The 25,950-nt window shown below is 40.1% G+C and overlaps 2 protein-coding genes across 2 annotated transcripts in view; one reads left to right on the top strand and one right to left on the bottom strand.

Moving 5' to 3' along the window:
* plekha6 (pleckstrin homology domain containing, family A member 6) overlaps nucleotides 1-5,620 on the top strand; it is a 39,035-nt gene extending 33,415 nt beyond the window's left edge. Inside the window, exons 17-22 of the mRNA XM_076156867.1 lie at nucleotides 3-161; nucleotides 1,118-1,270; nucleotides 1,804-1,937; nucleotides 2,496-2,644; nucleotides 2,958-3,065; nucleotides 4,546-5,620. Of these exons, the coding sequence (XP_076012982.1) occupies nucleotides 3-161; nucleotides 1,118-1,270; nucleotides 1,804-1,937; nucleotides 2,496-2,644; nucleotides 2,958-3,055 (693 nt within the window). The 3' untranslated portion in view covers nucleotides 3,056-3,065; nucleotides 4,546-5,620. The remainder of the gene's footprint in view (nucleotides 1-2; nucleotides 162-1,117; nucleotides 1,271-1,803; nucleotides 1,938-2,495; nucleotides 2,645-2,957; nucleotides 3,066-4,545) is intronic.
* Nucleotides 5,621-12,606: 6,986 nt separating this feature from the next.
* On the bottom strand, nucleotides 12,607-18,405 carry apobec2a (apolipoprotein B mRNA editing enzyme, catalytic polypeptide-like 2a). The gene is made up of 3 exons (XM_076156899.1): nucleotides 18,170-18,405; nucleotides 14,085-14,309; nucleotides 12,607-12,910 (listed from the first exon to the last, which is right to left on the bottom strand). The coding sequence occupies exons 1-3, from the start codon at nucleotides 18,403-18,405 to the stop codon at nucleotides 12,607-12,609; spliced, it is 765 nt and encodes a 254-aa protein (XP_076013014.1).
* Nucleotides 18,406-25,950: the final 7,545 nt, after the last annotated feature.

The following is a 25,950-nucleotide window of genomic DNA, read 5'->3' as shown; positions in this document are numbered from 1 at the left end:
AGGAGCGTCCGAAGAGTGCTGTGTTTCCTGCAGAGATGAAGTCGAAGATGAGTGTGGAGGAGCAGAATGAGCGAATCCGCCGTAACCAGAGCAACTCTGTGAGGGATAAAAGGAGGAGTTTAAACCTGTCCAGTGGCCAGACTGCAGCCAATTACAAAGTGGTGAGTGCTGATATTGGCCAGGATAGAACACCACAGTAATAAACCAACATGTTTAATATCAGCTGCTAGGTATCTTAAACCAGCCTGACAGAGAAACAATTTCAAAGTTTTATATCATAAATGAATAAAAATCATTCCAAAATGAATGACAAGTAAAGGAAGGAACCGCATTCTTTGAGATAACATCCAACTCTAATTCAGGGAACAAAACAAGATGAAGGTTTTCACTAATAAAAACAGGCCTGGAGGAATAAACTCATATCACATGTCAAAGTCAGATTATGTAATATGAACATTTCAGTGTGTTACCACCAATCAGGCTGTATAAAGATTATAGCCTGCGTATTGTTGGAGAATTATATGTAAATGGTGAAATATATGACTAAGGCCTGAATGACAAACATATTAAAAACTAAAAACTAAAATTACAAACCACCATACTCACCATATGGTGAACAATTTGTGTTTAAAAGTGTGTATTGTCCTCTGTTAGCTCAGTCAACCACTAATTTTCAATCAAATATTTTCCCACAGACGTTTTTTTAGTGATTTTTGAATCTGTGTGTTACAGCTTGAATCAGGCCTGTAGTGTTGAACACGACTTGAACATGTAGGCCAAGAGTGCAGTCCAGTTCCACCTGACATACACGTTTTTAACCTCAACCTGACTGTTGTCTGATGAATTCATGTCTAAGTCCTATCCAGGTTGTCACAGAGCAGAGTTTTGAATCCAGACCTTACTTACTTGACAAAATGTTCCAGCTAGTGTATGTGTGGTTGCTGTACGTGTGTCTGACTGTCTGTGTGTGTGTGTGTGTGTGTGTGTGTGTGTGTGTGTGTGTGTGTGTGTGTGAGTGTGTGTGTGTGTGTGTGTGTGTGTGTGTGTGTGTGTGTGTGTGTGTGTGTGTGTGTGTGTGTGTGTGTGTGTGTGTGTGTGTGTGTTTGTTTGTGTGAAGATTCGTAGGCGGCTGACGGCTCATGAGGTGGACATAAAAGACTTGGAGGCAGCAGTGCGGGGGGAGGGATTGGAGTCCCCACAGGAAGAAATAGCTCGTCTGAGGCGCTTACAGATCCGAGCTGAACCCAGTGAGGTTGACATCAACAGAGAGGTGACAACACAGCACTGACCAGCATGTCTTCATCATGTCATCAGTTTTGTATGGTTAAATATGATTACATTGTTTGTCATTTTCCATGTATGTTGTTCACACACATACAGAGGTTGGGTACATACAGTATAAAATGGCAACGCCCAACCCTGCCATGTCACCTTCACTGCCCTTTTCTGAGGAATCTGACTTCACCTTGCCAAACAGCTTAAATTACAAAACTGCATCAGCACAGGGAGTAAGGAGTACAATACTCAGTCACACAAAGGTGGTCGGAAGTATGCCAGCTCTTATTAATGGTGATACACATCAGAGCTTGATTTGAAAGAAGTCCTTTTTTTTGTTTGACATGTAAATAGATAACAGCCATGTGTTAAAGAACATTTAATTATGCATTGAGTTTGTCTTTTTACCATATTAACTCTTAAGCTATCACAAGCATTAACGCAACAGAACCATTTTCACTCCTCATTCATGGAAGTATTCAAGCTGTGGACCCCTCCAACTGTTACCTTTGTTTCTTTTTGCTGTAGCAGATGGCCACTGATAAGGTTATGACTCCTGAGCATCATCTGGATGTAGAGAATAATGCTCCTCTGAGCCCTGATGAGCAGAAAGAGAAGCAGAAGAAAGTGGAGAGGATCAAGACCCTCATCGCAAAATCAAAGTATGCTCTTTCTTCTCTTTCTTCTCTTTCTTTTCTTTTTAAACTTTTGTGCAACTGCAGTCTCAAATTATTTGTTTGTTTGATTAGTGTGATCAGTTGAGGGTGATTAGGACAATGGATCTCGGCAGTTAGGTAGTCATGTTTTACTTTAAATTGTTTTAGTTTTAGGCGACTAAAATATCATAAGATTTTAGTAGAGAAAAATGCCTGCATTCTGGGAGTGCAGTGTTCTAGGGGGGTAATATGGTACTATGAGCTCTTTAAGTTGAGATTAAGCCTGACCATTAGGAGCTTTTAAAGTGAGCAGGAGGATTGTAAATTCTATTCTAGATTTTACTGGAAGCCAGTGCAGCAAAGCTTTAATCACGGGTACAGACGGACAAATTCACCTCTATGTGGACAAAAGGCTCACACCTTTACTTGAATGTTGAAACTTTTATGGAAACAGTGTAGTGTGCGGGTGAAGAAAATGGATGGATGGATAGATATTACATACATTGAATCTGATCCATTTCTCCTCTCTATCTGTTTTTTTGGTTCCTGTCTGCCCTGCCTTAGTCTGCAGAACATTGTTCCACTGTTAGATGGCCCAGTGGAGGGAGGAGGTCCAGTCAGCGCACAGCAGCAGTTGCAAGAACAGGAAAAACGCATTGAGATTTCCTGTGTGTTGGCTGCAGAAGCGTCCCGCCGCAGCCGCCTTCTCTCCGGTGAGAGACTATCCACACTGTTCCTCATCACTTACCCTATCCTCAGCCCACTCCCTCCATTCACTGATCCCACCTCATGCTGTATCACAAAACAATCTCAAAAATGTCACATAACTGTATGCTCATTGTCATGTCAAATGATCTCTTTAATAAAAAATACATATATATTAAAACAAAAAGATGGGAAAGCAGTATGGCCACTTTTATGTGGGTGTTGTGAATGCACTGGCTGCTTACCTCATCTTACCTCTTCCTTTTGAGTCGTTATTTGTTTTCCATTTTCCTTCCACTTCTCTCCCTTATGTCCTTCCAGCCCAGTGCACCCCAAGTCCCCTGACCTCACTGAAGAGCCTGGCACCTGCTTCTTCCTCTGCCGACTTCCCCAACTCTGCCCACATCATGAAAGTGTGAGCCTGCCAAGGTGAGTGTGTCACACCATGTCCAGCAATCACTGTTTGTCTCTCTTCCTTTGCTTCCACCATCCTCCACCCCCATTGCAGCAGCAGAATGTTTATGCCGCTACTTGAAATATTTATTATATATGTGTGATATACTATTTAATATCCTAGTATATACTTATATATACATGCACAGAATCAATACTGTTCACCATTCTCTATGCATGACATGTTACGTAATCACAGTATTAGGTTTTTCCCATTGAGGCAGCACACTGCCAATTTCAATTGCATTTAGGTGTATACATGATGTATGGATAAATGCATGCGGCTCTTTGCCGACTGATGTGCGGCTTGGCTCCAGCTCTAGTGCTCACAGATTTTTATCTTGGTGTACTGACTTTTCATATTGTAAAATATGCCTAAAATGCATATGCCTATATTAGGCAATACAGACAAAAAGCTGTCCGATTTCAATAAAGCGTACCTCCTTTAAGAAGAGAGACGCAGGTATCGCGTCTCGGTGTGTGTGTGTGGGTTAGGAGCCGAACAGGAAAAGGTTAACAGTAACGTAAATGTTCATAACATGTTTCAAACATGAAACATTCTAATGTTCGCATGTAGTCTCAGAGTGTAACTTGCCAGACTAGCATTAGCTACTGACAGAATCGCCATGGAGGCAGGAAAGCGTAAAACCTAAATCCAAACATGAGGATGAACAGCAGACGTTTTAGCTGCGCTATTGTCTCTTTGTCTCCCCTATAGGCTGTGTCATGCTGGTGCTGTTAACGCTTATTACGGTACGGGTTGGGCCGGTCACTGGGCAGCTCCTCGTTGTGCCTTGCTGGCACGCTGTGCATTTTGTTTATAGTTTGAACAGTCTTTATTAGTTCATCTTTAAGTACTCTAGCCGTGTGGGTTAATTGTTATCTTTGTATTCTCACAACACAAACGATCTCAAACAATTGTCTTTTGATTCTGGTTCTATTCCCATCACTTATGTGTTGTCAGGGTTTTGTTTGTTTGTTTGTTTTTCGAGAGAGAGAGAGGTTTTTGACCACCACCTTGCTCTCCTGTATTTTGATTTATTCTCTGTCACCTCTTCTCTATGGCTCTATTTTATATTGAGCCATTTCATGCCATTGATGGTCTGGTAACAGTGCGGCTCTTCAAAATGGCGTTAGGTTTTGTTGTGGCTCTTTGAGCTGGACTGGTTAGCCACCCCTGGTATATAGACAGACAGAAAGGGGATTTGCACATAAAACAACTACATATACTATAAATAGTGGGAAAAAGATGTTTCCAGAATTAGAGTGTGTCTCTACTCTACACAGTAAGTCTGCAGGTACACATCATGTCGTAGTAGTCGGGCGGCAGTCCATAGGGACTCAGCTTAGAAACCTGAGGGTCACTGGGGCTATAAAGTTTTTTTTCTTCATATCTTAAATAAAGGGTCAGGAAGAGTGCATATCAGTACTCACAGTGACCTCTGTCTCTCTGCAGCTCTAGCTCTGGGTGCTGTCAAGTTTCATCGGGGATCTTTCTGACCAATCACTGGACAGATGATCAATGAAGACAGTCCGGGATAAATACCCTTTGCTGGTTCGAACACTTAAACCCATACAACAAAGGCACAAAGAGCTCTCAGAGGCAAGTAACATGGAGGCAAGAGCAAGCTAAGAAGACTTAAACTCCTCCCCCAACTCACAACACTGAGAGGTTTGTTTGTGCCCTCACCAGCTCAAAGAAACCTCCACAGCATTGCCTGATTCAAGTTATCTGTATGATTTAGCTCAGGATATATATAATATATAGAAGACTTAACACTGAAGGTTAGGAAGGAGAGTTTAGAAATCTGCAGAGGGTTTTGGACATTAAAACAAAAATGACAAAAAAAACAACAACACTGTGATGTTTGAGTTTAGACTCTCCTCTCCATATCAAACCTTACTCGAATTACATTTATATGCAGATAGCATCCATCAGAATATTAATACAAGCACTTCTGACAATTGTTCACTGCCAGCAAATCAAATATAGCCATTGTTATTGTTTACACTGTTGACCCAAATGAGAAGCAGTTTTTAATTTTTTACTGTGACCATAGCTGATGTTCATTTTTGATGTTTCAATTTGCAAACATTTGCAATCACTCGCTTCACACAAATTAGTCTGCCCGTTCTTTAGTAAGAAGCAGACCATGAGAAATGTAGACAATTACACTGCTCCTTTCTCAGACATACACTTTATATTTGGAGCATTACATTTATGCATAGGTTGTCACAAGTATCCTCTTGATAAATTCTGGCAGCGGCTGTTGCAAAGCATCTGTTGTAGCTTTTTTTTCTCTGATTCAGTTCCATCAGATGTCAAGGATCTAGCTAAGGACAGTGGACAAATAGCTTGATCTAGAGCTAGGGATGAGGCCCTAAACCTTGACTAAATGAGAGAAACCAGTACACAGTACACAGAACACAAAGGCAGACTTACACAGAGAGTAACACTGAGTATCACACAGAAAAAAAACATGCTGGAACCAAAGGAGCAAAGCTCACGGAGACAACAGAACACGGATCACGGGGACAAGCCAGGATAGAAACCAGAACATCGACTTCAAAGACAAATCGAAAACAGGGAGGAAGTACTACACCGGTACAGGAATTTGAGCAACAAGAAGTATGTAACAAAACCAGGACAGAAACAGGCCAAACCAACAAAGAAGTGAGGGTGAGATGCTGACTAAATACACATGGAACTGATCACAACGGTAACCAGCTGCAGACAATACAAAAGGTGAAAACAATCCAACTCAAGAACAGGAAATGTATTTGCTTTACAAAAAACCTGGCATGCATCTGTAAACATCTGTCACCCCCAACCCTGAAATGAATGTAATCTCTAATTCAAAAAAGTCTGTTTTCATTAGTTTTATGAACTACGTCTTAATTGAAATTGATGTATGATATTTTAGATGTTATGAGAGTGTTTCCATTATACATTTTTCAATTCCCAATTTTGAATTAATAAAATATTAATTAACAGGTCAGTTAGAAACAACTTTATTAGAGAGTAAGCTGTGCATGACTAGAGCTTAAAGCAAGTTTTCCAAAATGATCTACGACAATGTGTAGGTCCCATCTGGTGACATACTGCGCGAAAAGACTGGAATATTTTTAGAATAGTTGGACATTTGTGAAGAAATGGGGGTGTCTATTTATGTACAACTTTATATGTAGGCTATGTGTCAATCCGCTACAGTAACATATAGAAATGTTCTCAGTTATGGATTGGATATTTACAAAGGTTCTGACATACTTGGATGTCTGCTCTGTAGAGCCTTCAGTTCACAGACAGACACAAGAATTGGGTTTTTCCGCTTAGATATCCTTTTGCATCTGCATGTTGCCATGGCTACAGTGTATGCGGTGCACTGAACAGCCACAACAGCTTTGCTGTACATTAATGTGATTGAGAGAGGAAGGTTTAATGCCAACACGTTTCAAGATCTGTGTGTACATTCACCTCCCCAACAAACACTGTCTGCATTCTGCCTCCACTTAACTGTATTCACAAAGCAGGAAGTGATACCTGGGCTGGGCCACACCCAAAGGTGAAGTGTGTTGAAACTACAAGTGAAAATGGTAAACCTTTTATGATTATAGAAGTGACCTTAGAAGCAACTTGTTATATGTCTGTAACATACTCTAATAGACCATGTGGTACCATGTGTGTGTGTGAGATGATTGACATATTCATAACCCACTGAGTTTAAATCTGGAGGAAATGCAGTGATGGTAGAAAGCTGTTATTAATGAGATACTACATACCCATACAGCTGTTTGTCATCTGGCTTTTGTTTTAGTTGTGATTTTTGTTTTAGATACCGTGACGGAAATCTGGTGGATTTCTCTGAGCTCAAACCTTATCAGTCCATTAGGTTTTTTAATATAAAAGAGCAGCAACATTATTTAACTCTTGTTACTGTTACTATTATTAAATCATTTACTTTAGGAATCTATGGACAATGTTTGTGGAAACACTCTTCCATTACTGAGTTAAAACTACAACTACCAAACACAATAGATCCTAACAGATTTTACCTGTGATTATACCTTCTTGTTCAAAGTTGATTGGAGGTTGGTTGAAGTGAGCTTTTTGTCTGTAGTATTCAGATTGAGAGATGAAAGCAGGTCACAAAGCAAAAACTAAAATAAAAAAGTGGTCTGTTATTATTATTATTTTTAAATAAGCGAACACACTGAAAAGGTTTGTATTTTTTTATGTGCATGGACACTTAATGACAAATGGAGAGGTTGAATTTTTACAGTCATTTTTTCAGAGAATGTGTTTTATTTTACTGTCTTGATGCAGCAGATCATAGGTATTTTTGATGTGTTGAGCCGGTGTCCAATATTTGATACTAGATGTAGCATTTGTGGCTGATAACAATAAATAAATATTTACCACACTGGTTAATGTAAATAGTATTTTGGATTTCAGTTACAGGATATCAATATCAGATTTAAGCACTAGTACCTTGTGGGAAAATAGAGAAACTGCTGAAACTATGCAAATGATAAAAGAGAGATAATATGCCTGCTTTCAGAGAACACTGCAATAAAGAGAATCTAAACAGTACGTGAATGCAAGTTTTTTTCATCGGAGAGGGAACGGACACACAGGTGGATCATTTGATGCTCCAACCAGAGAAAGCACTGTCATTTTGTGTTGCGAAGATGCAAAGTATATATATAAACATCGAACAAAAAGTTTGGAAATTTGTGTTTTGTAGATTATTTCTGTTGTAACAATGCTTCTTGGCAATACATTTTATACCGTCTGAAAGCCTATTTAGTCCCCTTTTAAATGGTTCCCCATTTGTAAGGAACATGCATTTGTGGGATGAGCAGCACAGCTGAGTATGTCGGTTGCGCTCATGAATAATTTGCCAAATCTTCTCTGCCAATGCTAAACAGCTTATTCTGCTGTTGCTATTGACTCTTGTTTGGAGTTGTTTGGTGGATTGGATGATTGAAATCTATCAGTAACAAGGAAGAAACAAGACATGTTGGCAATTTTACAATTTATTCATTTAACAAAGTAAAGTAGCGTGTGGAAAAACCATACACAGCCACAACAGCCTGGCACCTCCTCCTCATGCTGGTCACCAGCCTGGTCACACACTGCTGTGGGATGGCATTCCACTCCACAACCAGTCTCTGATAAACCCCGCTCTGTGGGGGTGAGCATTGTCATCTTGGAGGATGGAGTTCGGTCCCAGACTGTGGAGATATGGGATATCCACTGGGTGCAGAATCTCATCTCGATATCAGCAGTGTGTGACCAGGCTTGTGACCAGCATGAAGAGGAGGTGCCAGGCTGTTGTGGCTGTGTATGGTTCTTCCACACGCTACTGAGGCTCCTGACTGTTTGTTAAATGAATAAATTGTAAAATTGCCAATACGTCTTGTTTCTTCCTTGTTTCTGATAGACTTCAATCACCCAATCCACCAAACAAGAGTCAATAGCAACAGCAGAATAAGCTGTTTGGCATTGGCAGAGAAGATTTGGCAAATTATTCATGAGCGCAACCCACATACTCAGCTGTGCTGCTCATCCCACAAATGCATGTTCCTTACAAATGGGGAACCATTTAAAAGGGGACTAAACAGGCTTTCCAACGGTATAAAATGTATTGCCAAGAAGCATTGTTACAACAGAGAAATAATCTACCAAACACAAATTTCCGAACTTTTTGTTCGATGTCTAGTATCAAGTATCAATATTTAAAATAATGAACTCAAGATTACTTATGTTGTACCTTTCACAGACAAGGGAATTCCAACTGATTAAACAAAAAGTAAAATACTAATAGTAAATGTGACTAAATAAATCAAATAAATCCAGATAAGATAGCAATATAACCAAAATGCATACAAATCATAGAAGTTAATTTGAAACCTAAGATTCATCTGATCTGAGCTGGGGTTATTGTTGTTTTTGTCTTCCTGTAGTTTTTCCTGATAATTATTAGACAGACAGAGATGATTCACATAAACATTCACGTCAAATAATACTAATTGGTCTTGCTACCATGTAAAGTTTGGCGTTCTATATTGGGCCCATTACTCTCCTCAATTTATATGCTCCCTCTTGGAGACATAATTTGTCAGTTCGGCATAGATTTTCATTCATATGCGATCGACACCCAATTGACCGCTTTGGATTCTCCAACTTGGGAATCCTGTCTTCTTGCCATTAAAGGCTGGATGACAAAAAAATGTCTGCTTTATACTTTACTTACTTTACTTTATTCTAGTCACTCTGTATCTACCTCCATTAGGTAAGATTATCCAGAAACACTCCATAAAGCAGTGGTCTCCAACTGGGCGCTCGAGAGCTACCAGTAGCTTGTCACCCGTTTCTGAGTAGCTCACGAAAGGTTCAAAGAATACATACATTTGACAACACAAAGTCACTTGGAAAAGCTGTTTAAATTTCTATCCAATCAAATTCACAGACATCCGCCCCCCACAAAACGATTATAAGCCAGACAGCTGTTAGTCCAACAAGATAAGATAAGATAGTTTATTTGTCATGTTGCAAATTACATGCAATTGAAATTTTTCTTGCACCCCCTCTTACATATCACACCCACAAACACATGTATTACAGAGGGGGTGCAGGGTTATGTTTGGTTACGCTACACCATAACATTCAGCTAGCAAGCGCAAGCCGGATTTGACGATGACCGCCCCGAAAATGGCCCCGATAAAAGGCAACAAATATACTGTTTTCATGAGGAACTCAAAAAATGTACTAATGTGAATCACAAATGCATGCGTGTCTCATTTGCGGCGTGAAAACGTCTGTGGAGCGCCACTTCACCAAAGTCCACAGGAGCTTTTCTCTGAACTTACCGGCTGCTAGCAGGGTGTGATGTGTCGTTCACGAACAAGCCGGCTAAAAGACCGGCTCTTTTAGGTGAATGCTGGGCTCCCGTCCGAGAGCCAGTTTTATTTTTTCGGCAACCTTATACAAGACAAAATGAAAGGATGGTCTCGGTCTACTACAGGTTCAGAGCAGGACAGAGAGACGCAGAGAGACGCAGAGAGAGAGAAGTGCGGTGAGTGCAGTGCGTGAAAAGATGCGTGACAGCTGGAAAAAAGTAGCATTTAGAAGCATTTTAACAATTGTGACAAAATAAAGGCAGAAAGCAGAATTTGCAGAAATAAGCCATCATGTCGAGCAGGGTCCACAAAAAACCTTCACAGACATGAGAACTGTGCATCCAACAGTTCAATTGGAAGAAAAAAGGCAGGCTGGCATGCCTGCTCAGTGCTTCTACAACTGTTGGGATTTAGAAGCTGCACACAGGCTCTCAATCCAGTGTATGTTCTTCCAAACAGAAAAAGACTCCAAAACTGTACAACAGAGAACGTGCTTCACTGCAAGAACATTCCAAAACTATTTTCATTCCTCATGAAAATAGTACCACACTCTCTGTCGTCTCACTAACATCAGAACAGACTGAATGCGTGTGAAGTACAGATGATATGGGAACTACAGGGAATTCCCAGAATTACACACTGAAAATGTATACAGAAAAAAACATGCTCATGTTGCTGAATTGAAGGGCATTTTGATACAAAATGTGAGTGTTGAGAGTTGGATATCAACATTTTGTAAATGTTCACACAAAAGACGCTTATTCAGCCATGTGGATAAATGTTACTTATAATGTAAAACATGAGTAGCACACTTTTATTTTGTCAAAGAAGCTCTCAGAGATATATATATATATATAATTATAAATAATAATACGGATTACACCCAAGGCACCGAACCCTCAATTGCTCCCCCCTCTGCGAAGGGTGGTAATGTAAGTCGCTTTGGATAAAAGCGTCTGCCAAATGATCGTAATGTAATGTATGATGCACTGAGATCATCTCTCCTCCTCCCCTCTCTGTGCATATCCATGTCATTGCATTCGACTCCATTTCACTAACTCTAGTCTACTTCTTCCCCAGAGTTTGCTGTGTTCTATTATCTCACAGGTTGCTGTGGAAGCCTATGCTGTACAGATGACGACCCTGTCCTGCTATTAGAATTGCTATCATTAGTCATATTTATTTATATGTACCATTGCTATTATGAGCTGTGTGAACATTTCATTCTTTTTGTTCGTAATAAAATGTAATTTCAGCATAGAGCTTACATTAGTTTTAACATCAAGCTAGCTAGTATAACTTCACACTCTCTCTCTCCACACCTTTCTCTCTCTCCATCTTCCACACTACAGTCACGAACAAATCCATTCCACTCATCACTTTACTATACAGTTACTAACCTACACCTGTCTGAAGGTCGTCATCATCAGCAATACTATCAACATTATTAATGAAGGATAAAAGTAAAAATGTTGCATTTATAACTAAATATTACACATACTTTATAACATTTTTGAAAGGTATGAAAGAAACACTTGTATTGTATTGTTGTATTGTGAGATATGGTTTCACTCAAGGGGAGCATATTTCATCATCATTCGTTATCCAGATTATAGAAAATATTTTCTAAAATAATAATAATAATACTCTTCCTTAACCTGCAGTGTGGCTCATAAGAGGTTGTAACTTCATCGTAACAAATTTGTACTGTGCTTAATTAGTGCTGTTCACTGAGCAATTATATTTTTGTAAAATAAAAAGCGGGGATTTAATAAGCTATAGTGCATTCTGCTCCTGTGTAACAAAATCCATCAAACATGTGGTCTAACAAAACTCATCTTCATAAAAACTCATATTCATATTCAGGTTTCTCTTAGGAAAATCTAATGCCACCTATGCTAAGTAACTTTTGAGGCAGTGATAGGGGTAGAGAAAATAACACGCATGTACATGCTCACACATTTTTTGAAAGGATCACGCTGCAACACTTGAATGAGAGTGGAGATGGTGGTGATCTCTGGATGAATTGTGGCCCAGCTGGTTTCCTGTCAGCAGAGAGAAACAACATTTGATTCATTCATTCAACACATATACTAAGATTTTCAGTTCTGTGACAAGATTTCCTGTGTAATAAGGTCAAAATGGAAACTGAAGGTAACACATGTTACATATGTATGTTTTACTACTACAGCAGTTGGTACAGAATAATATTTAGAGATAATTATTAAAAGAGAAAATCAATGGAATTATATCACAATTATAACTGACAACTCAATATTAAAAGAAGCACAATCTCAAGAGATATTAGTGAAACAAGATACATCTCAATGTTTCACTGAGCTTTGCTTTGATGAAGGTTAAATAATAATAGTTTCTGTAATTACTAAGCCTGTGCCCTATCTGAGTCCAGCCTCACCCTGAGTCTATACTAACAGAGTTCAGTTTAATCAGGAGTCTAGCCAAATTTGAGCCCAGCCTAACTCTGTGTCCATCCTAATCATGCGTCTATCCTAATCCGAAATCCTACCTAACCCTAAATCCACCCTAATCCTGAATCCATCCTAACCCTAAACTAAATTTAAAAATGAAATTTCCATAAACATACTTACTGCGGTCACTGTAGAATGTCAGACAACCTTTCATGGTAATACTCATAGTTGTCCTTGCAGTCTTCCCACAGGTTCAGAGGTTGCTCCTCATTATCCACAAACGTGTCCCACACGTAAGAAAAATCAAGAGGTTTCATCACCCTCAGTTTACAGCCAGCAGCATGTAGGGCCTTCAGAGAAGCCTGGATCGCAACTTCCTCCCACTCAAAGAGGCGAGATGTAAAGATGCACAGCTTAAGGTTGCTCCTGCTCAGCAACACCTCAGTTATCTTTGCTGCACAAGCAACGCAAGGGCTGGATGACATATACCTATGGGGAAAGGAGAGCAATTTATACACTTTGTACAGAATGCTTATCCAATAATGTTCTACTGTTATAAGCAAAGACATTTTCTGCTATGCGTCAATGATTTAGTACATACTGTATATTGCATTGGCAAGATGCCTTTTATTTATTTCCATCAACTAATTCTGATTATTGGTTACAAAAACATCAGCACTTTGTAAACTTTGTAAAAATCAGCATAATATTAACTGTTCAATCTGTGGTGAGTGTTTTAGCACATCGTGAGAAATTAGTGGCATTTCACAAAAGCTTTTCGGAGGAGCTCTATTTGTCTGTGGAAAGAGTTGAAGGCTGCATAATAATAAATACCGCCCTTGCACACTAAACTCTCCAGCAAGTGAAGGGAAGGAAACTACAGAATTTCCCGCTGCACATTCTCTTCTTGCATTCAACTACGCTGACCATTAAATTAAGCCTGAACAGGAATATCAGGGCACAAATCATGACTTTAAGCAATAAATATGTGGTGGTGGACCAATCTGTTCAGTCCCAGTGCTCCGGAATCCAGTGCTGTGGAACTACAGATACTCCATCTCCATGTCCGACATGTGCAAGCGCATTAATGTGCTTTCAGCTGACTGTAATATGACCAGAATGTGATCACAATTTTTTCTGTAAGACAATTCTCAGACAATTCCATCCAAACTGCTGCTGAGAAAGTGTTAGGTGGACTCACATGTCTTTGTTTCAAATATGAACCATTATATCACAATTGAAAGTGAAGTGTATGTGAGACAAAGGATGCAAATACAGGGATGGACTGAACACATTTTAAATTAATGCGCTTGAAATGTTTCAAGTTCAATTTCAATAACTGTTGACTACAATTAAACACACAGGTGGGATTGACAAGGTGAAATAACTGCATACCGTGAACTCAGGTTAGGGTTAGGGTTAGCAATCATGAACTGGTTGGGTTGAGAAAGATGGTCGCCCACCTAAAGTCCGGTTCAGCTTTTTCGTTACCGCTGTCACCAAGTGCTTGCTCATGGGGGAATGTTGGGTTTCTTTAAATGCTTAATGTGTAGATTGCCTTGAGATAACCTTTGTTGTGATTTGGCACTGTATGAATAAAGTTGAAATGAATTGAATCATTGAATTTGATCTGACACACACCATCTGAGACTTGAATATGTACCAGGTCACTGTGTATTTGCAAGCTGGGTCATAGTCTGGCAGAATCTTTGTGAAGAAGGCCTCCTCAGCATGTAACCCTGCATGCTCGTCCTCCAGGTAGCCCCTAAGCAGCCCATCAGCCATGTTGCCGGTGTCCACCAGGTAACACAGGAAGGTCTTGTTACGACCCGACGAGTACTCCACATTCTTAAACTGAAATTTGAAGGCAAAGGGATCTATCCGGTTCCTGCATTAGAAGCAACAAAACAACATTAGGATGTCACTCATGTTTACTGTGTACATTTGAGACCTGTATGGAAAACAAACACATGAAGCTCCATCATGCATAGTATGTGAGAGGAGTGGAATGAGATGTATACTGTATGTCAATTTTCATTTTTTAAACATGATTACCACCTTTATATGTTAGAAAGTGTTTTAGTTTCTAACATATCAATATGTTAACCACGCGTTACATACAGCGAAAGATCAATGAAATGCACCATTAATGATTTCGAAAACCTTTACATATGGACTTATTGTAACTGACAGGTAGGTTTAGATAAAAGCTATAAACTGTCAAAGTTGTTATCTTTTGAAACAGGGGGCTGTCTGGTTACGGAAAGATGTCAAAGATTTTAGTAACACAGTCATGAAGAAAAGATGGTAGGTTGAAGGTTGACTGTCACAGCTCAGTTTACACTCACTGGAATGCATCCATGGCTTTATTGTTAGAACTGCTTGTTGGTCACATCCGAACTCACGTCAGTTTTCATGATGAATCCAGTTTAAGAAGTTTTTCTGTCAACTGTTACAAAATGTAATGATTCATCAGAAAATTATATCCAAGCTAGACCACTGGCGTTGTTTTTTTTTTGGCAATGTTTGGCCTCTCATCATGTCTTTATGCCTTTCAATGGACCCTATTGCAAATCTGTTTTATTTCTTCAACAGTGTACTGATGCCTTGGCCTACAGTGGCCCAGAGAGCTCATCATGTGTAAAATTAGAAAAAGAACACTACACATTCATCAATTTGACCAACCACACAATACATTTGCTGAAATGCTGCAAACAGAAGAAATATAACGTAGGTGAACCCAAACACAACAGAACTTTAACAGGGACCTTTTATTAGTGGGATACAGCACAGATGTGGGACGCACTCCACCGCTACCGCCCTTAATGACTTCCGTCCTGTTGCCCTCACCCCCCTCGTCGCTAATTGCTTTGAGAGGCTGGTCCTCTCACACTTAAGACCCTGCCTACCTACTACCTTCACCAGTTTGCCTACCGCCACAACAGGTCAACTGAGGACGCCATCGCCACAGCATTTCACTCTACACTGACACAACTGGACACCCCGAACTGTTACGGCAGAATGTTGATTATTGACTTCAGCTCAGCAATCAATACTGTGATCCCCTCCAAGTTGATCTCCAAGCTCAACCAGATTGGTATCAACACATCCCTCTGGACTCTGGACTCTGGACCTTTTGACTTACAGACCTGACCAGTCTGTTAAGATAGATAACCTCTCCTCTTCCACTAGCACCTGGCCACGTGGTGTGCTGATAACAACCTGGCACTCAACAATAGTCGCTATTATTCCATCCAACTGGACGAGACTACTGATTTTGCAGGTTTGGCCAATTTACTTGTTTATGTCAGATATGAGCATGGTGGTGCAGCTTAGGAGGACTTTCTGTTCTTCCAGGCCTATAAGAGTTATAAATAGTTGCCAAAATGCTGTGTTTGAAGTACAGTTGTTTGTGTGTGTGTGTGTGTGTGTGTGTGTGTGTGTGTGTGTGTGTGTGTGTGTGTGTGTGTGTGTGTGTTTGTATGTATGTGTGTTTGTGAATGAAATACAGTTGTTATTAATGTTCTCACATGCTGTGACTGACAAAGGTAAAAATAAACAATGTTCTTATGAGCAATAAATTTGGTACCTGTGTGCATTTTGCATAGCTGCTGAATAGGGTAGGCCTACGCTACTGTATTTTAACATCGGCCATAGTGGTACTAGGAGAGCCAAATATTTTCTGAGGTGGTACCCGATGTAAAAAGTTTGAGAACCACTGATCTATAGACTGTGAATGCAAATGTCACTTTTGAAAAAACTTTTATCCGATTACTTGCAAATTAAATCATGATAGAACAACCCACAGCTTCCCATGTAAACGCTGACCAGCCAATTGTTCAATTATATTTGAGCTTTTAAAATTGGGTGGCTCTGTCTGTGGAGGTAATTCCTACACTCTTTGGATGTAAACACCCTCAACTTAAAGTTGCACATTATGTTCACACTCAAATGATAACTTTGTCTGTGCAAATATCTGTAGGTCTAACTGTAATTCACAAACATGACCATGATGCAGTTTACTACATTATATGTGAATAGCCAGTAACCGAGGAGAGACCAAAAAGCAGGATCAGGCACTTGCTATTCAGCACACACATATTTGTATCATCTGAAAGGCTTTCAAATGAGTTGTAGTTAAGTTTAGGTCTAGGGTTCATTATTAGGCCTAAAAGAACTTCAGGTCACAAGAAATCGTAAGTGCATTTCCTTCCAAAACCAACAGCTAAGAGCATAACTAGTGCTAGAGTAGGAGTGCAATAAATTAGGTACCAAGACAAATGAGAAAAAAAGGACAAATTAGAAAACAAATAAGTGCATCAGAAGAGCTAGGACAAAATAGGTGATGTCCTAAGAGGGGTAGTGTCCGGCGGCGAAAGATGGGCAGCGACTCAGCTGTCCTGACATCAGTCGGGAGATCATTCCACCACTGAGCTGTCAGAACAGTGAAGAGCTGTGACCGTGTCGATCAGGCGCAGGGGCCACTGAGCGACGGGGCAGCCAGCCGCCTGGAGGCAGCAGAGTGAAGTGGTCGGGCGGGGGTGTAGGGCTTGACCATAGCCTGGAGGTACGAAGGAGCTATTCCTTTCACTGCCCTGTAGGCTAGCACTAGAGTCTTAAACTGAATGCGAGCAGCTACAGGGAGCCAGTGAAGAGAACGGAGAAGGATAGTCATGTGGGAGAACTTGGGGAGGTTGAACACCAGACGAGCTGCAGCTTTCTGAACAAGCTCCAGAGGTCTGATGGCAGAAGCCGGGGCGCCAGCAAGGAGCATTTAGTTACGTATCTCTGTGGTGCAACCAGGCTAAGTTTGAACATAGCTGGTATATATATATATATACAGTATATATATATATATATATATATATATATATATATACCAGCTGGTTGCGCCACAGAGATAAGTAACTAAATATATATACATATATATATATACACCAGCTGTGTTCAAACGTAGCCTGGTTGCACCACAGAGATAAGTAACTAAATATATATATACTAAATATATATATATATACATTTAGCATATTTGTCATAGGCTTATATCTAGAACAGGGGTGGGGAACCGAGGCCTGCAAGGCCGTTTGATAATCTGGCCCGCGAGACAATTATGGCTCTTTCTATGATGGCATATAAATAATTATATTGTGATCATTCCCCGTCAGACTGGCAGATCGCAGCGCAAATTCTAAAGCGTAACCCACCCCCCAACAAAAGTCTTGTGTGTTCAATCGCAGTGCAAAAAGCGAAGATTCAACTGACATGAACACCATAATGCCACAGTGAGGGAACGTGGAATTCTTAGTTTAGATTTTTTGACTACTATTTACTCAAATGTTATGTTATGTAAATGTATCATCAAGTAAAATCTTTTGATACTTGACAATTAACACCAGATGCTAAATTGTTTTTATTCAAGTAATTTTTGTAATAGACAAATAGAGTCAATTTTAATGACATATCTTCACTTTCACTAAAGCACAGCTTAGAGGTAATTTATTGTTGCTAAGGTCATTCAGGTCATATCTAAAAGGCAGAGACTGCATTGTTGCCTTTGGTGATCATACACCAAAGGCAACAATGTAGTTCACTATATATCTGTGCTGCCTGCAATGACATGCATCCCACAGGGTGGTTTATTTTACAACGTCAGGCCTTAAATCTTCCAGTGCAACACAATATCTTAATATATAGAAAATGCATAGGAAAATATAATATAACATATAACATTTTGTGATCTGTACCTACCCAGTAATGATTTCAAAAGGAGGCAGTTCCATTGGCTCAACCTGCATTTCTCCATTCTGACTGGTAGCTCTTGCACCGTTGATGACTTGGGCCTCCTCTCCATTATTCACCTCCATTTTTCCTTCATCCTTAGACTTCTCCTCTTTCTTCAATTCTTTCGGATCCATTGTCTTTCCAGCTGCATCTTTTTCGTTCCTGTCTTTTGTTTTTGCAAGCACACGGTTTCTGTCAGCCATGGTGATTGGAATTATTTTGTTGAATTAGAGAAAAAAGAGAAAAAGACTGTAATAAAGAAGGGCAAACTGTCAAAGGAAAAGGCAAGCTGAAGGGGCATGAATTGTGAAGAGTAGTAGAATGCTAAAATGGAATGAGAGAGCAGAGGAAAAAGGTGGGGGCAGAGAGAGAGAGAGAGAGAGAGAGAGAGAGAGAGAGAGAGAGAGAAAGAGAGAGACACTACTGTTAGACAGATAAAACTAAATATTAGCATGTTTATGAACAAAGTTGAGTAATAATGTATTCATCAATGTTCTTCTTTGACTTTGAAGGGGCAAATGCAATACAAATCTTTTCTCATCAGCGTCAACCTAGAAATATTAGTATTGTTATTTGTCTTAAGAGGCCCAATTCAGCCAAACCTGCTTGACACACATTGGCAGCTGCAGGTCAGAGACCAAACAGGTCTATTTCAAGCAGACATCACCCTCCTGCTATTAGAGTGGAGTGTGTTTGTGCGTGCGTACGTACGTGTGTTTGTTTGTGGATACAGAGAGATCCTGTGATCCAGTGATTCTACATAAAAGTTAAGTCGCATTAAGAAAGATTGTTTGATTGATAGTGTGTTCTCTCACACAGTCATGGTGTGGGGGGTAGCATTACAGTTGTGTTGGGGTTCAGTGGGGTCAGGACAGGAGCCAGATGGATATGACAAGGTCAGCAGTACAAATTTAGATTTGTCATCAGAAGGAACATTGCTACCCCTCTCACTGCACAGTACATGAGGACTGTGACATGCAGAAGTATGCTCAGTAACAGCAACAGCCATTCTTCAACTGTCTCCATATGTGTATGGAAATATAACTCCATAGTTTATTACTTGGGTTTGGGTAAGTAATGGTATGAGTCATACCATTACTTCCAAGTTATGACTACATTTGATTGATATGCAGTGGAGAAAATGGTCATGGAGAAAGTTCTTCAGTGTTGCCAATTCCTCAGTAGTGAAAGTAGCTATTGGCTGTTCTAGAAGGCGCTAATTGGCGTCATCGCGTAATTTAATAAAAATTTTCATTTAATTGTAATGGATGCTGTAGGAGAGAGGAATAACGTTGTGGGAGATACCTTTTTCTAATTTTGGCATTGAAATACGTCATCGCTTCTCAAAAAAACTTCATGACTTTAATGCTTTGTCTAGACCCACATAACGTAAATCAATTATGTCCTGTATTGTTAAATGTTCGAATATCAAATTTAATCAATACACTTTTATGTGGGGTGGAATTTTTACCTCTACGTTCAAGTTACTTTTTTTTGTGGTTTTCTTAAGTTTGGTTTAGTTTCTAACCTTGTGCTCCACCTAGGAGCCTACGACAAGTCACAGTAAGTAGTTGCGGTCTCGCCGTCGCGTCTAGTTCATGTTCAGTGTTTAATGTCTCGTTCTTGTCTCACGTTTTGTTAAGTCACCGTCACTCATGTCTTGTGTCATCTTGCACTTCCTGTTTAGTTTTGAAACCCACCTTCCCTCTCGTTCCAGTTCACTTTACTTCCTCCCTTTGTGTGTTTTCCCGCTTCTGTGATCATCTGCCCCGCCTGTGTCTCCTTACCTCATGTATAAGTAGTCCATGTCTCCCCTTGTCCTGTGCCAGTTTGTCTTAGTAAAGTCATGTTAAGTAGAGTGCCAAGTCCAAGTCTTGTCAAGTCTTGTTGTGAGTTAAACCCAACAATAGTGTCTAGCCTAGTTTTTGGTTCCATGTACATTTTTGTAAAGCTTTGTTATTTTGAGTAATGATGGCGAGATGAAGCTTCATGAAGCGTTAAAGCATTCCATCCAATTGCTCGACACATGGGCCGAAGGTCCACGTTGCTTAATTTGTTCTACTGTGCCTCAAGTGGATAATAAATGTAAAAGGTGGTTTGTATTTGTAAAAGGTGGTTTGTATGTGTATAGTACACATTCTCAGTGTCACTGAGAAGCGAGAGGGAGATACTGCCACAGAGGACAAGAGGAAACAGGAAAAGGTCATAAGTAACACAAGTATCAGAAGTAGCAGACCTAACACAACGTAACAGAAGCAACGATCCGACGAAGAACACATGTAACACACGGGTACATATACACACCAGACGGGAGGAGACATAGAGACACAGCTGAATCACATTAGGGAAGACAGGTGATCACACTGATGGGAAACACATGTGGGTAGGAAGTAAAGACACTAGGAACATGGACAAGACAGAATTTCAAAATTAAACTGGAAGTACACAAGACAGACCGTGACAAGGGGCCGGTGCAGCCCCTCTGTTCGCTCCTTTTCCTCTGGTTCTCACAATACTTGGAGCCTTATACACACTTCTTTCCATCCGTGAAAGGACTCGGAAAAGATAAACAAACGAATAACTTCAAGTGTCCCCCCGGCAGGCCGAAACTGCTGGGGGTGGCTCAAAAACTGTGCTATCACAGAAACAAAAAATCTGGGCTTTAAAAAATGCTGCAGTTCTAAGTAAATTCTGCCGCACTGGATCAGTCAGATGACACACACCGGGCGCTCTCACACACGTCCACACACTTCCGTGTTCAGAGTGGTATGGCCTTATACGAGTAGCCAAACAGAGGCTCTTTATAGGTGAGACAGACCCCGGTTCAAGTCACCGTGTACACATGACCACACTCAAGTTCATGTACATCACAATTTACATGATCCCTTCATCAGAAACACACATTTCTGGATAATGAAGTCTTACCTTATGAAACTGATAATCAACACGTAGAACTTAAAGAGGGACCACTAACATGTTTGACGCTTACTTTTTATCATCATCATCATCGTCATCATCATCATCATCATCATCACACAGTGGCTCTTGTACTTCACTTCTCATGTGCATTTGTTCTTCTTATATTATGACCATGTGCAATACTCATTTTCTAAATGTATGCTTTCATATAAGATAAGATACAACAGTACAGTTGAGTATGAAAAGAAAAAAATCACCTCTATAGCAAGAAAAGGTGCAAGAATGCATGCAAGATAGGGGTACAAGTACACACAATAAGCGGTACATAAGTGCATACATTCCAATGAAATCTGTCTTTATGAATCTGTCATGTTAAGTCCTTTGCCAATTGTAGAAGATTCACAATAATTATGTTACATTTCCAGCTTCTTAAATGTTATTGTACCTTTGTAGAGCTGTGCAGCATTGAGTGAATTAGACTGAATTTACTCAATTGTTCGTGTAATTACTTTATCAAATATTGCTATCAAAATGAAATAAAAATTAAATTAAATACTTACTTTGATGCCTCGAGGAACCACCCATTATTTACAAGGGGAAAAGGATAGCAGATAATTGACCTAAGCCTCAAAGATTCACCATACATCTTAATTATCAATTAAAAATATCGAAATAATTAATTAATTAATTAAATTGGAATAATTAAAAGATACATTTTACGCTCGAAATCATCTGGAAGGGTGAGACTTGGTGAGACGAGTAAGACCCGCCCTCTGGTCCAACAACGGCAGCTAATAGTAGCAGGGAAGGCTAGCGGAATCTCCAGGCTCGGTAATCTGATATTACTATTATTGTTGTTTAGTGTTCTCATTTATCTGACTCTGACTTTATCTGATAAATATATTTGTTGCTAGTGATAATTTAGTCTCTAATCGGTTGATTCTGTAATTAAGATCGCCAATTATCTGTTTAGAATGAGAAGTTTGTTTCTGATTGGTATATTAGTTCGGGAATTCGGGATTAATCTATTATTAATTAACCATTCATAATTACGCCGAAGCTGGATTGTGTGTTCAAACAGGGCGTCCTCATATCGCATAAAGACTGCATTCTTATAAAGAAGCATTCTTATGTTCAGGAGCAGTTTCGGGTTAATTTATACTGGGAGACATAACACTCTGGTCAACTTGACAAGCCATACACTTAGACCAACGAAATATCATCCATTCTAATTCTTAACCCTATGTTAGCCCTGCACCAGTTCAGATCTGGCGGTAACGCAAGTCAAACTGGCCAAGACAGCTGGCCCCGTCCATGAAAGACGTGGGAATATGGGACCTGTAGAGATAACTGAAACAATCGCATTACGATTAACCACAAGTATTTTCGGGTTTAACAATTATCAATTTACTTAACATTTTAGAATTTGAAAGTCTGGTTCATCTAGCAATATCACTACTTCTAAAAACATAAACAATACACGAACTTCTCAATATAAGGTTCACTAGAATCAAACATATTGTTGGTTATAGTGCTTAATGAAATATTGCTATCAACATTTAAAAAAAAATAAAAATAAAAATGATGAATCACCCCTTATTAAAAGGGGAAAAGAATAGCAGATAATTAATTTATTCATTAATTAAATGGCAATAATTTAAAAATTAGTTTTGTGCTCGAAATCAATCTGGAAGGGTGACAGCGCAGCAGAGGCTGAAAATCATACAATGTTCAAAGCAAGCAATTTCAGCCACTTCTTCTTATAATATGATAGGATAAGTATTTATTAACTCACAATAATAACTAAAAGTTATTACTATGAATATGATAAACCAGAAAACAACAAACAATAGCAAGAAGTTCAGATAAGACCGGATTCAAACACGAGGAAAACAAAGCTTGTGTGTGTGTGTGTGTGTGTGTGTGTGTGAGATGATATACAGGAAGTGGTGAAGTTGTTGACACATGTGTATGGGAGGAGCCCCAGGGTCAAGGCTCAATACTAAGATGGCGGCTTTGCTCCTAGCTTAGCTTGTGAGGGAACATGTGTGTGTGTCTTACACCACAGGGGGTTTATCCCCCAAGAGGTGTAGAGAGAGAGAGAGCGGGAGAAAAAAATTGCAGCTTGCAGAAATCTGTGCCAATCTTTGAAAGCAAACAGAGGTTCAGGCCTCAAGGGTTGTGTGTTCGCCCGATTAGGAAAATCCAGGATTGGGTTTCTTGTGTCTCCTTTCTGCTTGGGTTGTGCTGGAGAGAGTTAGCTTATGGGTTCACTGAATTGGAAAATTCAGGGCGTATTCTTGGGTTCCTTCCTCTTCCTTGCTTCTTGGTTTGGCTAGAGAGCGTAAGCTGGAGAGAAGGAATTTCTAGCTGCCAGAGCTTTTATACTGCCTCACAGGCAAGAGTTAACCTTTTGGCCAATGTTGCGGCAGCTGGGTCTATGACATCTTCACATCAAGGTGTATAGAGGGGGTTGATCCACTACAACACTAGGTTGTCTTCTTTTTTTGTGAACAAAGGATCGCATGGCTCATCAGAGTCAGCCATGTGAGGACAGGCTTCAAAAATGTGTGATAGGCCTTACATATTTTACAGCTTCAAACCTGTGTAAGCCCCTACAATATCTTAGGCCAGGGGTACTCAAATACAAATCTTAAAGGTCCACAAAGAAATGTTTCAATAACACAAAGGTCCATTTGTTACGGTCATTCAAACTTTTAAACAATTCTTAACACGAGGTTGCAAAAACAAAAAAGTCTTTGTATGCAGCAGTTTCATTGTTGTTGTGTCTGTGCTTGATCCGTCAGAGTCGCAGTGTAAGAGCTGCACAGTTATGAATAAAGGCAGCTGCATCCTGTGTGAGGTGAATCAAACCATCCCAAGAATCAAAGTCCAAATAAGTCCAGATTTGGACTTTTTAAGTCTGTTGCTTCATGAGAGAAGTGGCACCTTTGGTCTGTTGCCAAGACTTTGAACTTTGGCACAAAAGGTGTGATGGCCAGGCGGACACACTGATGCAAGTGTTCATTGGTGAGTTGGCTGCGGTACTTGTTCTTCACCATGTTCATCAGGGAGGCAGAGGCTCAGTGGGTAGTGCTTCCGCTTGGGAACCGGAGGGTCGCCGGTTCGAGCCCCTGCCGAGGTGCCCCTGAGCAAGGCACCGAACCCTCAAGTGCTCCCCCCTCTGCGAAGGGTGGTAATGTAATGTAAGTCGCCTTGGATAAAAGCGTCTGCCAAATGATCGTAATGTAATGTAATGTTCATTGTTGAGAATGCAGACTCACACCTGTAGGTTGAGCCAAACATTGTGAGAATGTGAAGCCATCTTGTGCAGGAGAGGGAATTTAGCTGCAGTAACCATCTTTGTCCAGAAGGTCAGAGCGTCACAGTCAGCCTCTTTCAGTGCAAGGTTTTCCTGGAGGGAAAGCAGCACTAGCAGCACTAGCCCATGGGAAGATTTGTTGTGCTTCTGCAGAGAACTCTTTGACATTTTTGACCAGAAATGGGTTTTCAATGTACAGTAGGACTTGTTTTCCTAATCTGAAGTCATCAAAGCGAGCCTTGAAGTTTTCAATCAGCTTCTCCAGGAATTCCACATGATTCTGATGACGATTTTCTCCTTTGGTCTGTTCCAAAAGTTTGGGGAAGTGGAGCAGACCCTCCTGTAGGAAAAAAATAAATAAATAAGAAAAATATATAAGGAGCACAGCTTAAAAGGGTATAATGAAGTATCAAAAAGGTGTTCATTGAAATCCAGGAAATGTGTGTGATACAAAATATTAAAAAAGCTTACATGTAGGTCACTTTTGAAAATCTCCAGTTTCCTCTGGAAAGCACGCACTGCTGACATCAGCTCACACACTGTGTTGTTCTTGCCCTGTAGCTTGAGATTTAGGTCATTGAGATGAGATGTTATATCAGCCAAAAATGCAACAGCTTCCATCTTTTCTTCATTTTGCATGAATTCCATGAACTGTTTTGCTTTTGCACTCTTTTGCTCTGACAGAAACACTTGCAGCTCTTTCCTAATGGCCCAAAAACGCTCCAGGACCTTGCCTTTGCTCGGCCATTTAATGTTGTTGTGCAGGAGCAAATCATCAAAAGTTGCATTGACCTCTGTCAGGAATGTGCGCAGCAAGCCATGCTGCAGTGAAGATGATGTGCCACTGAGGTTTGTCAGGCCTAACACATCTTCAACAAACTCCCCTTTTGCCTCATCATAAAATCTCACAAACACCAGCAACTGAGCATTGTCAGTGGTGTCAGTGGACTCATCCACAGCTAAGGAAATGCACTGTGCTTTTTTGATTTCATCAGAAAGCTGATTAATCAAATCACCAGCCAGTATTTCAGTTCTTCTGGTTGCTGTGGAGTCTGAGAGGGGGATTTGCTTGATTTTAGCTGTTATTTCCTCTCTTTTTTTTGGTCTCCATCACTTCAGTCATGCATTATTTTATTATTTCTGCATCAGAGAATGGCTTCTTGTGTTAAGCCAACACCCATACCACTCTGAGTGAGGACTCAGTTGCCTTTTCTCGTTGTGACATGGATGTAACAAGGATCCTGCTTGCAGCTTCATATGATGCTTTCATCCCATTTATTTTTGTGGTTCTTACCGCTGAATTTTGAGGAAAGGTTGCTTCAAAATAATTGTGTTTTGTGTCATAGTGCCGTTTAGTATGAAATGTATAATTTGCTCAGAGTCCAGAGACAGTTGTGGTCCGGATCCGGATCCGGACCGGAGTTCGGACTTTGAGGATGCCTGCCTTAGGCTATGACACGTGTTGATCAGCGAGTTACAGCAGAGCTTTCACGTGGAAGGATCTGAA

This window comes from Genypterus blacodes, unplaced genomic scaffold (genome assembly GCF_046128005.1).
Source record: "Genypterus blacodes isolate CSIRO-AG114 ecotype Tasmania unplaced genomic scaffold, CSIRO-AGI_Gbla_v1 ptg000070l_1, whole genome shotgun sequence".
In the NCBI taxonomy this organism is placed as follows: domain Eukaryota; kingdom Metazoa; phylum Chordata; class Actinopteri; order Ophidiiformes; family Ophidiidae; genus Genypterus; species Genypterus blacodes.
Note: the sequence above shows the minus strand (reverse complement) of the source record. Positions and strands in the feature narration are given on the sequence as shown.

What these genes read in the sequence shown, in the direction of transcription:
- apobec2a (XM_076156899.1), bottom strand. Translation starts at nt 18,405, where the DNA reads ATGGCTGACAGAAACCGTGTGCTTGCAAAAACAAAAGACAGGAACGAA. An exon ending in CCTTTTGAAATCATTACTGG is followed by an intron (nt 14,310 to 18,169) that starts GTAGGTACAGAT and finishes CTTCTAATGCAG; the next exon opens with GAACCGGATAGATCCCTTTG. An exon ending in TGCAAATACACAGTGACCTG is followed by an intron (nt 12,911 to 14,084) that starts GTACATATTCAA and finishes CTTTCCCCATAG; the next exon opens with GTATATGTCATCCAGCCCTT.